Below are 13,528 nucleotides of genomic sequence, written 5' to 3'. Positions count from 1 at the left end.
ACATCTACAAAGTCAAACAAGCACAAAGTTGAAGAGCACCGAGAATCCCAAATTATAAAAACATAAATGCCAAAAAGACAAGCGACACAAACGCTACATAACAAAACAGATATATATTGATGATTAGATACACTAGAAACACTAAGCCAATCAATAACCTTGAGAAAATTACATAGTTCGTGCTCCACTGGTTTATCATTGAAAATACCAATCATAGTGTACTGTTACATTTACCTAGTATAGTCCATTATTGTATTGAGCCTATGGGCTATAGTTAGTATAGTGCAGTCTGCAAATTCTGTTCTAATGGTGGTCTGTATGAGGTCATCTGTTTCTAAATCAACAGCAGCGGTTGCCTCATCAAGAACTAAAATTCTAGTCTTTCTTAGTAAGGCTCTGGCAAGACAGATTAATTGTCGTTGACCAACACTAAAATATAGTTAAATAAGAGTATTTTAAGATGCACCTTCAAATCATTTTTACATAGTTTATGACAAACATACTGGACATGCTTGTTTAACATAAAGTTAACATGTTTAACCCCGCTGTATTTTTGCGTCTGTCCCAAGGCAGGAGCCTCTGGCCATTGATAGTCTTGTATTATCTTTAATTTAGTTACTTGTGTACAATTTGGAGTTTAGTATGGCGTACATTATCACTGAAGTATCATATATTTGTTTTGGGGCCAGCTGAAGGACGCTTCCGGGTGCGGGAATTCCTTGCTACATTGTAGACCTGTTGGTGACCTTCTGCTGTTGTCTTTTCTATTGTCAGCTTGTTGTCCCTTTGACACATTCTCTATTTCCATTCACAATTTTATTGATAAATCTGATAATAATGCTTTGTTATGGAAAATTTAAAAGCAATATAAATAGATTGCATTTGTCATTTATTCGTTATTAGAATATTTAGTAGAATATGTAGAACTATCCATAAACATTCTTGTCTCTACTCTTTCTGTTTTTGGTTGTAATGGACCATAGGAATCTGATGTACAGTAATTGTCGTTTGTTTATGTAAATTATACGTGTTTCTCGTTTCTCGTTTTTTAAATAGATTAGATCGTTGGTTTCCCCGTTTGAATGGTTTTACACTAGTAATTTTGGGGCCCTTTATAGTTTGTTGTTCAGTGTAAGCCAAGGCTCTGTGTTGAAGGCCGTAAATTGACCTATAATGGTTTATTTTTTAAATTGTTATTTGGATGGAGAGTTGTCTCATTGGAACTCACACCACATCTTTCTATATCCATTCAAGTTTACCAATAATGTTTTCCCCTATACACCAACAAACAACATGACTAATAAGTGAACAACCGACATGTTAACGGGAATTTGACACATAGATATCTCGAGTCATAGTGAGCGAGAAAAATCAAAATGTATTTACAAGTATAAATACCTTAAACCTCCATAATGAAAGAAAAGGGCAATAGTATAAGACACCTGAGTTTTGTTAAATCATTATAATACGTTTCTTCTACATGACTATATTATTTTTGAGTTCACGCGATGACTTATCTTAAGTAACGAATATATATATTTCACTTTTGTATATTTTATATTGTATATACAGTGGAACTTGCCTTATCCGACACACTGGGAGACCATGAAAAATGTCAGATTAATGAGGGTGTCGGAATACTCAGATTTTCCTGCGAGGATAGGCATATTTTGGGACCATGAAAAAAAATTGGCTATAAAAAGCAGGATGTTGGAATACTCAGGTGACGGATAAGGCAGGTTACACTGTACTAGTTAAATCACATAATTGAAAACAGTTTAAATTTTAATTAAATAATAAAAATATGTAATTTAAACGTTCTTGTTAAGAACAGAAAGACCATTTCCACTAATCATACCTTAGGTTATCTCCTCCTTCAGAACAGTGGTAATCCAGTCCGTCTTTTAAACTAATCACAAAGGCTTTCAGATGTGCATAGTTGAGGGCTTTCCAAATGTCTTCCTGAGAGTATTCATCGAACGGATCCAGGTTCATTCTCATTGTTCCAGAAAACAAAACTGGGTCCTAAAATATGATTAAATTACTAAATATGTTTTACTACATTATACCATATTTCAATATCAGTAACATAATCATTTTCTGTCGGTGTCTCTGATTAATTTGTATGCAGTCCTTGGCGATTGCTTTTGTTTGAATCTCAAGAATTGTCCCGTTTATTCATCATGTTTGCTTGAAGTGCGTACAATATTAGGACACTACAGCCAGCTATTAAAAATGGGATGTTTAGCTAGCCGTAAGACTAGAGTTACTTACTTTCTTCGGGAAATGCATATAACAGGTCAGGAGGATATCTTAATTTACCTTCTGTACAATGATATGAATGGGATTGATTTAAAGCGTCAGCGTAGAGACCGTGTATACTCCATATTAGTTTGGTAGGGAGATGGGGCTTATTTCAATACACACTAAGAAGTGGAGTTACGACTTTGGCACTATTTGATTGTTTAAATGCATTGAAAGTTCTGTTTGATATTATTAGTATTGTTGATATTAAATGTTTACATTAGTTTTTTGTGCAGACCAATGAAAGTAGGTTCTTAAACTTGAACCTTTGAACACTTCAATATAAAAATAAGAAGATGCGGTTTGATTGCAAATGAGACAGCTCTAGTCCAAATTCAACAAATAGGTCGCCCCATATGGAATTTATTGACCCCGTAGATATCGTATTAGGTCACTAACACACTATGTAACTAATATTATATTGTGTAGAATTGCATGTTATGAATATTGGTGCATTTTCATATATACCTGTGGTATAATAGTTATCTTTGATCTCAGATCATGCAGTCCTATCGTAGAAATATCGATACCATCTATAATGATCCGTCCTTGAGCTTTTTCTATAATTCTGAACAAGCCCATGGTTAATGAGGACTTCCCAGCTCCTGTTCGACCAACAATACCAATCTGCCATGTAAACCGTACAATAAAATGTAATTAAGCATATACATTCGGGGATATTAGAGTACCGCAGTAGGATTCAGTTTAATGAAACATCAACATGACGGGTAATTCTAGTGGAATTAGTACTGCTTATACATTTCTGAAAAAGTATTGATTAAACTGAAAGGATCTAATGTGTGATAAAATTCGGACTAGAAATCCGAACTACTTGTGAATCCTTAATTTAGAACAATTGGCTAATTTTTTTATATCAATCTAAAGTTACATTTAATTTTTAAAGTACAATCATGTTACTGGACTGTGGATATCGTTGCAATGATTTTCTCTATTCTTATAACATTCGTTCGACGAATTGTTCTTAATTTTGAAAATAAACAATAATCAAACGTGTTTACATGTAACAAAATACAGATGGATTTTGAAACTATCGGAAATGCATATTATGTCAAACCGAATAAGACAAGATGCAAAGAAAGGCAAGAGATATGAAAGAGATGTTTAAATCTATAATTCTATTTCAAAACTGACAACGTTAACGTCATGGCGAAAGAACGAAAACAACTAAAAGTCAACCAAAAGTATACAAAACAGGACATACAACATTCAAGATTAAGTTACACGAATCCACCTAACACCGGCGTTAATTTGGGTGTTCCGGAATGGTAAGCACATGTGACACCCTACACGTCTTAGTTGTTCGCGTAAGTATCAACTTTGTGATAAGTCTAATTATGTGGCTTCACATGCGTGGAAAAGGATGATCAATCCTCTATCTTGGAAGTCACAGTAGGAAATCCAAGCTTTTATAGTACTGTTAGTCGTATGCATGCGCTAATGGGATGCAGCTACATAATAAGTTTTGTTATATTGTATTTGTTGAAGATTATTAACAGTCATCCATTTAACTAAATAGTCTCTATTTGGTCCAATTTTTTGTGTTCTGCTAACGAATCTCATTAAGTTACAAATTGTATAATTGTTATAAAGAACATTGGAGTAGCATTTCAGAATTTACCATGTTTACTAACATTAGTATAGCTACTATATATTACTTACCTTTTCACATGGAGCTATTTTACATGTTATGCTTTTCAAAACTAATTCAAGACCTTCCCTATAGCGAACACCGTAATTATCTAACTCAACGTTTCCTTCATTTGGCCAATCATGTTCTGGTCTTTTATTTTCCACTACCCATTCAGCCTGTTAGCAAAGAAAAAAAAGAAAATGAAAAATAGTGGTTTTTAAAAAGAGTATAAATATTATTTTATGTAAGAGATTTAGCTTTAATGATTTAAGATATATAAGGTCCCTTTCTTCTCCATATGTGTCGGTCTAGGCTTTCATATGTTTTTAGTTAAGAGTTCTTGATGATTGTTACTCTCGTAATTGCCTCGAACGCAAGAAACCGATGTAGTGTTATATTCATGTACATACATGTATGACTATTGATTAACAATTCGTAGGTTCCTACCCTTATAATATCGACCATACACTAGAATAACTGAATTATTTTCATGTTGTTATAATTTGAGTTGTCAAAAAAAAGTGGAAGATAAATATAATACAAAAAAGATTTTCAAATTCATATGTAAAGAAACCAACAACACCACGAAACAAACCGCATACCGACCAAACGAAAACAGCAGCCTACAAAACCCCAAAGAGGAAAAAAACTAAAGACTGAGCAACGTTAACACAAAAACCATCAAAAATATTCAGAGGCACTTTGGGTATTGGCAGATCTTAGTCTAAATGTGACAGCCGTCGTGGTATTTCTATCAAGTTACGTTGATACGTTATTTCATATTGTTGGAAATTAGGCAAAATCATAGTCAGATAGTTGTGATTGACTCAGAAATAACATGAATGTGATATCATTCTGTTTACTTATCTATATGCTTATCTTCCAGTCGGGTTGAAGAAATTACTGTAATAAAAACATAGAGATAACGTTAATATACCTCAGTAGAAGATCGTAGCAGTATTAAGCAAACCCTTTCCGAATTTCTGGTCCTCAGTGTTCGTCAACTTTGTACTTTATTTTGTCTTTTTAACTTGTTTAATTCGAGAGTCGATGATGAGTCTATGCAAACGAAATGCGCGTCTGGCATGCAATATGTGTTTCCTGTATATTGATGATGAGTAAATCATATATTACACAATCGTAAAACACATCACTGTTATCAGGATCATACCTCTGTAGGTGTTTCTGAGTATTCTTGGATTCTCTCCAGAGATATAATATTGGTTTCTGCATTCGTTGTTAATTTTACCAACCATTCGATGCAATTGGTCACCTGTATTGCATGAAGAAAACGAAAAGTACGATCATACTGGATAACAAGTTTACCTTTGCTTTAACGAATTACACACACATAATGATATAATGCTAAAAATATACGTGAAGTCATTTCAGAACACACACACACACATACATAAAAACACACAAGATGGTTGGAAATTCTCGTTAAACGATTGTCATGCAAAACGTGGCATGTCAAAGACCCTATCAAAATTTGAAGCATATTTTTTTTACAAGTATATAGTTTCTTAAATGTCTCATAAGTCGCAATTTCCTTTTTTTCCTTCCTGTGCCACCACCCCAACTGAAACTTTTGTTAATCACACACCATATTAGAAATGATAGGAAAGTTACAAAAATATGTTTCTGGTATTTTTTGCGTTGCTTCATCCTATTATCAGTATTGTAGTTTGAAGACTGTTTCTATGGCAACGGACATTTATATCTTGTTTTCAAATTAATGATTTATCTGACTCTTAAATGGTAACTTTTACTTACATTCAAAGCATACGTAATAGCCAAACCAACTATCCCTGGAGAGATATCATCCTTATTTACTACAACTAGCAAGCAAACACACAACACTATAATGCTTCCTAACCAGTCTAGTCGGATGTGTAACCATCTGTTCAGGAAGAAACAGAATAAAATATCTATTTAATGCTATGACGATGTCGTATGTAAAATGAAGTCATGCGCATAATAATGAGGATTCTACCACAAACTAGAAAAATCTATACAATGATACTGTTACTAATGTGTAATGTTTTATCTGTTTGTAAACGCTGCTGACAAAATTTGTTTTGCAATGTGTTTGTAGTGTTTTTATTTAATATTAAAATTGAGAATGAAAATGGGGAATATGTCAAAGAGACAAGAACCCGACTATAGACAGATAGAAAAAAACAACAACAACAGAAGGTCACCAACAGGTCTTCAATGTAGCGAGAAATACCCGCACCCGGAGTCGTCGTTTAGCTGGCCCCTTAAAAAATATATACTAGTTCAGTGATAATGAACGCCATACTAATTTCCAAATTGTACACAAGAAACAAAAATAAAATAATGCAAGACTAAAAAAGGCCAGAGGCTCCTGACTAAGGACAGGCGCAACAATGCGGCGGGGTTAAACATGTTTGTGAGATCTCAACCCTCCCCCTATACCTCTAGCCAATGTAGAAAAGTAAACGCATAACAATGCGCACATTAAAATTCAGTTCAAGAGAAGTCCGAGTCTGATGTCAGAAGATGTAACCAAAGAAAATAAACAAAATGACAATAATACATAAATAACAACAGACTACTAACAGTTAACTGACATGCCAGCTCCAAACTTCAATTAAACTGACTGAAAGATTATGATTTCATCATATGAACATCAGGCACAATCCTTCCCGTTAGGGGTTTAGTATCATACCATCATAACATATATAAGAACATAATCCGTGTCATGCCATAACTGGTTTTTGAATAAATGTGTTTAGTTTCGATTCAAAGACCCTATAAGTGAATCAATATTAACGGCAAAATATGCATTCTTTAATGACCTGACAGCAGTATCGTAACTATATCCCTTCTTAATAAGTCTATTCAAAGGTTTTGTTAGTTTCTGAGGTGAATACTGACACCTTAGTGCTTTATAAAGAATATTTCCATAAAATAATGGATGTGAAATACCTGAACGTATAAGAAGTCTGCATGTTGACCTATATTTGCGAATGATGTCCTTATACCGGTGGTAAAATTTAGTAAATGTTTTGACTAGTTTGTGATATCGAAAACCCTGGTGTAATAAATTTTCAGTAATACATAAATTTCTCTCGTTAAAATCTAAAACATTGTAACATACACGAGCGAATCTTACAAGTTGAGATATATAAACACCGTAAGATGGCGACAAGGGAACGTCACCATCTAAAAATGGATTATTAACGATTGGAAATGAAAAATCATCTCTTTTATCATAAATTTAAGTAGTCAGCTTTCCGTTAGTGATATAGATATCAAGATCGAGGAAAGGGTAGTGGTCATTGTTAGTATTAGCTTTATTTAAAGTAAGTTCAATAGGATAAATTTCTTTAATATACATACTGAATTGTATTATTGTTATGTATTAATCTTGCATTATTTTATTTTGGTTTCTTGTGTACAATTTGGAAATTAGTATGGCGTTAATTATCACTGAACTAGTATATATTTGTTTAGGGGTCAACTGAAGGACGCCTCCGGGTGCGGGAATTTCTCGGTACATTGAAGACCTGTTGGTGACCTTCTGCTGTTGTTTTTGTCTTTGTTCGGGTTGATGTCTCTTTGACACATTCCCCATTTCCATTCTCAGTTTTATTTTTATACTGAAGTCGTCATTATTGAGAGCCAAAATATCATCCAAATATCTAAAAGTATTATTAAATTTGTTTATAAGATGTTGTTTCGATGGGTCTTTGCTTATTTTTGTCATAAATTGTAACTCATAGCATTTTATTGCTTCATTATGATAATTTCATGCAATATAAAACAGTACAAAATCTACAAGATAAAATTCTGCCCCCAATCAAATCTCTGTTCGCCGTAATATCAATCTAATTTGGTACCAATGACAAGAAAATTTTGGTGTCGGATAAACATGTTTCGGTTCAGAATGACCTGTCGTAAATAATATTTTGTAACAAAAAGATGACAAAAATAATAACAGATCAGCTATGACGATAAAACAATTAAGCTACATTTTACAATGTAGTATACGTATGACCAAAACAAATGTATTATACGGCCACAATGTCTAATGGAAAAACAAAAGTTAGTTACCAAAGGTACCAGGCTTATAATTTTATACGCCAGACGGGCGTGTCGGCAACATAAGACTCCTCAGAGACACTTAGATCAAAATAAGTAGAAATCCAAACAAGTAGAAAGTTTATAAGCATTGCGGACTACTTACTTTTCAACTGATCGTGCAAGAGAACGACGAGTATTGAGTTCATCAAATCGACGTGCTGATTCAGTCATAAATCGTTTCTCCTGTTGAAAGGCCCGAATTGTGGAACATCCAGAAATGGTTTCTCCAAAATGTGAAAATATAGGGGATCGAGCTGAAGATGCCATCGTCCTTAGTTGTCGAGATGTTGAAACGTACAAGCGCTGAAAATATATCATGGAGTCTTAATTATAGGGAAGCAGTGAAAGCAGATACTATGAATTTTGTAATTACATAGCTATTAAAACAAAACGTAGAGGGTGTTATCATAACAAATATGTAATGTTACGCTGCAGATTACGTTTTTTTTCTACACCGAATCCAATAGGTTCGAAAAAAGGTTAATCATTTGTAAATTATCAAGTTTATGATAAAGTACTGTTATTTAGCACATACGACGATAAACCAAATAACTAGTAAAGAAAAAAAGAAGAACTTCAGTATATAAGCTTATGTGGTTGGCCACAGTAGTTCAATTGAAGCTTTATCATAAACAATCATTTACCTGTAAGGCGAAATACACAACGGTGACTGGAAGCATTACAAATAAGAACTGAGGTGTCCCGGTGCTAATGATGACTGTATTACACAAAACTAATAACAGACATATGACCACGTCTTTAAACTGGTAGATCAGTTCGTCGTCTATAGTTTCTATATCCTTCGAGAACCGGTTTACAATCCTGCCTACCGGTGTGGTATCAAAGAAACTCATTGGTGATCTCAAGATGTTACGTAACAAATCTTTATGGAGTTTTCTAGTAGCCTTTATCAGTCCATAAGTAACAAAGGTTTCCGTAATAAAAATTGACACACCTGGATAAGAAAGGGCAAGTATAATATTCAGTGTCGAATAAGGGGATGTACTCCAAAATAATATTACACGAAAGCCAATGTTGTCTGGTTATCGATAAATTATACATTATTATTCCAATATTTAAGCACCGTTGAAGCGAATTCCGACAATAACTGTCTCCTGAGTGGTGCTTGAGCCAAACATATTATAATTTAAAAATCCTTTTTTAAGTTAATAGTTTTGAAGTGTAGAACATCTTTTAATTGTAGTTATTTGAATGCGTATTCCTTCCTGATTTCTTTACAAACAATGAAATGTCTAGTACAGAAACTAATCATAGATTCATGTACCAATATTAAACTTTTATACGCCAGACAGTTGTTTTGTTTGTTAAAGACACATTGGTAACATGTGAATAAAGAGTTGAAAAGAAAGTTAAATGTAACCAATTATGCTTATGTCAAGTAAACGTGGTCCGAAAAGAAGGACGTAACCCTTCAAAATCAGTACTTTACTTTTTCCCTATTGAGTACTTGTATAAACCTCCTAAAAATAAAGGGTGAAACTTCTCAGTAACACATATTATGATAAATAGTACCATTGATACGGAATAACATGTTTCTGATATTCCAATTACCTCTAAAAAGTCCTATAGCTCCATAAATTCCAAGTCTCATGTTTCTTTGAGTTTCATTATCTGTTCCGTTTGTATGATCTTGTGTCCATTTACTAAGCCATACATCTAAATACATCTCCGCAACTTCATGAACCATATTCATTGTTAATATAACTATTACAATCTTAAAGCCAACAGCTCTTGCATAGGTCATAATCACGCTTAATTTTACCTGGAATGAATACAAACATTGTTTTTCAAAACCCTCTCACTACTACAACTCCTGAGAATTAATGTTAAAGATGAAAAACATTTATACGAATCAATTCCTAAGTAACATTATCATTCTTATCACATTGTGTGATAAACATATTACTGTAGACTCATTTGTTTTCATGAGTACCAATTTTCGTCGATATCGGATTTCGAGGTTTTTTCAAAATTTCTATTACCAATGTTATTTCAACAGATCGGGTGGAGCTTCCGTTTTGATTTGCACATGGGCAGTTAATTAGGAGATGTGTGAGATAAATATGAATTCCGTTATAATTATTAATGATTTCTAATCACCTATCAGTGTACGATATGCAACGAATAACAGCTTTGACCTTACATGGATTGTGCTATCATTTGTAATGTCTCTACCTGTCAGATAGCGTGTTTCAATATTTTTTTTTATCATTGTCTGTAACATGCATAAACTTTTTGTGTTTCAAAGTTTCTAAATCAGAAAAGTGCGTAAATTCCGAAGCAGACAACTAATAGAGTGTTATTTTCTCATTGAATACATTACATATATCATTAAAAATGTCACGCTTAACTACTTGATTTATAGATTATCGATGATCGTCTCAACGAGATGGATTTTTTTCGCTTGAACCGGTACGGTGAAAGCGAAAAAAGCAAACGAGTTGAGATAACCACTGGTAATCTGTTTCTCGCTATTTCACCTATAACCCCATTGTCAATTTCATGTCAATTTCATTAGCAACCTCAACGTGCGTCCTAAGTTTCTAGCGATAATTTTCCTTCTCAAGCGAATATCATGATATGAAAATTTATCTTTTTGTAAGCATGGTTTTTATTGAAATATGATGTATATGACAATATAGTAATAAGTTCTCCATACCGATCCTGACTCTGTATTCTCATCCTGTACCAATGTATTATGCAACAAAACTTCTGACGACTCGCTCTCACATGAAGTCTGTCGTGACATCTGTCGTGACATCTGTCTGGCTATTGGTATATTTGAATTATCACTTATACTGTGTACAATATCTGAATGTGTACTGAAATGATTTATAGAGTTATAATTATCTATTTAGAATTCCATTTATTTTGAAAGTAGAATATGCATATGTGGTAAAATGAAATACATATATATACAAGTTTCGACACACGCTGTCACATTTGTTAACATAGTACTGTTTTTGATAATCGACCGCAATAAAGTGTATAAATGAATACAATACACACATTGTTATCAAGATGACAGAATTATACGCGACTGTGATACATGTGGTAAGTTGCGCTAGCTATAAAACCAGGTTCAACCCATCATTGTATACATAAGATAATGCCTATTCCAGGTTGGGAATATAAGAGTTTTTATCATTTCGTTTGAACTTCTGATTGTGCCATTTCATCAGGGACTTTTCGTTCAGGTAAATTTAAAAAAAAATATATTACAATGTGTTGGATTGTCGGTAGAATTGTCGATATCTGAATTTGTTTGTTATTTTATAATTGTTTTTGACATTGCTGTGGGTTGATTTTTCTTATTTAATATCGCTTATTGAATACTAGAATCATCAATTGCACATGTGGTGCATAGACATAAATTTGTACGCTGGCATCGGCTGTTTACTTACCTATGGATGATTGTCTCGTCAGTTGTGGGGATTCTTTCTAATGGTCTGTGCGAAACTAAGAAAGAAAAAAGCCCAAAAAAGTTTGTTTTACTTTTAAAGTATCTATTAAAACTACATTGACAACCGTTGTATGCTGATTGATATGAAACTAATATGGGAAATTTTAGTTATTTTTTTTGGCAAAAAGTAAAAACTTCGAACAATTTCTGAATTTTCTGAAATATTTCAGACATCCATGTCAAATTTACGCTGCCGTTATTACTCAAACAATTCATGGATGCTACATTCAATTTCAAGAACAAATAAATCACATTTCAGAACTTATTTGTTTTAAGTGTTTATCTAAATCTATAACAAACGAGATGCTTTCAACTTTGTGATCTTGTTAACAATAAGATATACTCTGTAATATATGTAATAGCGAATTGCTGTTTTGTTTATGTTTTGTGAGTCTTTCTTAAAACAGCTATAGTTGTTAATGTTTGCGTCATTTTGGTCTTTTATGGATAGTTGTCTCACTGGCAATCATACCACATCTTCTTTTTTTATATAAAACGACGGGTGCTACATGTGGAGCAGGATCTCATGTTCCTTCCAGAGCACATGAGATCACCCTATGTTTTAAGTTGGGTTCGTGTTGCTCAGTCTTTATTTTACTATTTTGTTTCTTATGTACTATTATTTGTTTGATTGTTTTTTTTTTGTTTTTAGCCATGGCGTTTTCAGTTGATTTTCGACGTTATAAGTTTGACTGTTCATCTGTTATCTTTTGGCCCTCTATCATAGTGATTAAGATTATATAACGATGTTTACTATCGTACTCCAGTTTTTGACGTTTTACGTAGAATGTCTCGCTTGTTTTGTTGGGGTTATTTTTGCTCATTTTGTTGTTGTCAATACTAAGTATAAAGAAATGTGTTGCGACTGTCATATATACTAGTGAGAGGTTTAGCAAGCTATAAAACCTAGTCTATTTTATCATTTGTTTTTTACAGAAGGAAATGTCCGTATAAAGTCAGGTAAATGGCTCGGGTTTTTTTTATTAGGTCTTTCCACTTTTCCGTGGAAAGACCTATTGGTTTTCTTCTGATTATTATTATTATTAGGTCTTTCCACTTTTCTGTGGAAAGACCTATTGTTTTTCTTCTGATTATTTTTTTTTTTTTTTTTTTTTTTTCTTCCGCCTAATTTTGTTCTTGCGATAAACATTTGTTTCGCAATATGTCGCTTAGATATTTTGTATATGATATCGAACAGTTTATGCGCTTTTGAAATTTACCCTGCGTAAATAAATACTTTTCTTTGTAGGAGTTATCTCCCCAAACACTGTTTTCCTTGTTAGCGCATCTCCTTCGCAACCGTAAAAGATTATGACAAATTTATTTTACAAAATTGCTCGTTATATCCTTCGCATGATTTGTCCTATTTTGACCGAAGCGATATGACCGCTCCATATGAGAGTTATTTCCCCTTATGCATCTGATATAAGTGATATGAATTTCTATCTTATAAATCATAAGTGATAGAGACCTAGGATCTTTTGATTTGAGGTCCTTGGTCCAAAAAAATGAAAATTAGGTCAAGGTCAAAGGTCAAGGTCATATTCTGATATTTGAATTTGGCTTATTTTCACTTATATCCAAAGACTGTATAAGATATCAACAAATTATTTTTACTAAATTGTTAGTTGCGACATGTCGTAAGATGGAAATTTTGATTGCAAGCGTACGTTGAATGTAAAAGGGAGTTTTCTCCCCTCTTGTATGTAAAAATACGTGTTTGGTGATATAACTCATTAACTAAATATAATTAAGACCTATGGTCTTTTGATTTGAGGTCCTTGGTTTATGACCTTGAAATTGATCTCAAGGTCATAGCTTAATTTGACGTTCTAGATTTTGACCTTTGCTTTTATTCTATATGTATACATGATAAAGATATACAACTTTTAGAAAAAGGTATCAAACCATTTAACCTTGAAAAAAAACAACCGGAAGTGACCTTTTGTAAACCGGAAGTAGCCATTTTTTGTACT

General features: G+C 33.1%; 1 protein-coding gene across 3 annotated transcripts in view; it reads right to left on the bottom strand.

Annotated features, from left to right (window-relative positions):
• LOC134724487 (multidrug resistance-associated protein 1-like) overlaps positions 1-13,528 on the bottom strand; it is a 37,918-nt gene that overhangs the window by 1,823 nt on the left and 22,567 nt on the right. For 2 of the 3 annotated variants that reach the window (XM_063587530.1, XM_063587532.1), the window contains 11 exons: positions 11,494-11,548; positions 10,749-10,911; positions 9,641-9,851; positions 8,713-9,023; positions 8,172-8,371; positions 5,732-5,858; positions 5,127-5,228; positions 3,985-4,131; positions 2,773-2,931; positions 1,859-2,025; positions 235-429 (listed from right to left, as the gene is read on the bottom strand). In XM_063587530.1, coding sequence (XP_063443600.1) covers positions 235-429; positions 1,859-2,025; positions 2,773-2,931; positions 3,985-4,131; positions 5,127-5,228; positions 5,732-5,858; positions 8,172-8,371; positions 8,713-9,023; positions 9,641-9,851; positions 10,749-10,911; positions 11,494-11,548 — 1,837 coding nt within the window. The remainder of the gene's footprint in view (positions 1-234; positions 430-1,858; positions 2,026-2,772; positions 2,932-3,984; positions 4,132-5,126; positions 5,229-5,731; positions 5,859-8,171; positions 8,372-8,712; positions 9,024-9,640; positions 9,852-10,748; positions 10,912-11,493; positions 11,549-13,528) is intronic. The other variant, XM_063587531.1, reaches the window with a different exon arrangement.

This window comes from Mytilus trossulus, chromosome 7 (genome assembly GCF_036588685.1).
Source record: "Mytilus trossulus isolate FHL-02 chromosome 7, PNRI_Mtr1.1.1.hap1, whole genome shotgun sequence".
Taxonomy (NCBI): Eukaryota; Metazoa; Mollusca; class Bivalvia; order Mytilida; family Mytilidae; genus Mytilus; species Mytilus trossulus.
This window is presented reverse-complemented; position numbering and strand designations above follow the sequence as displayed.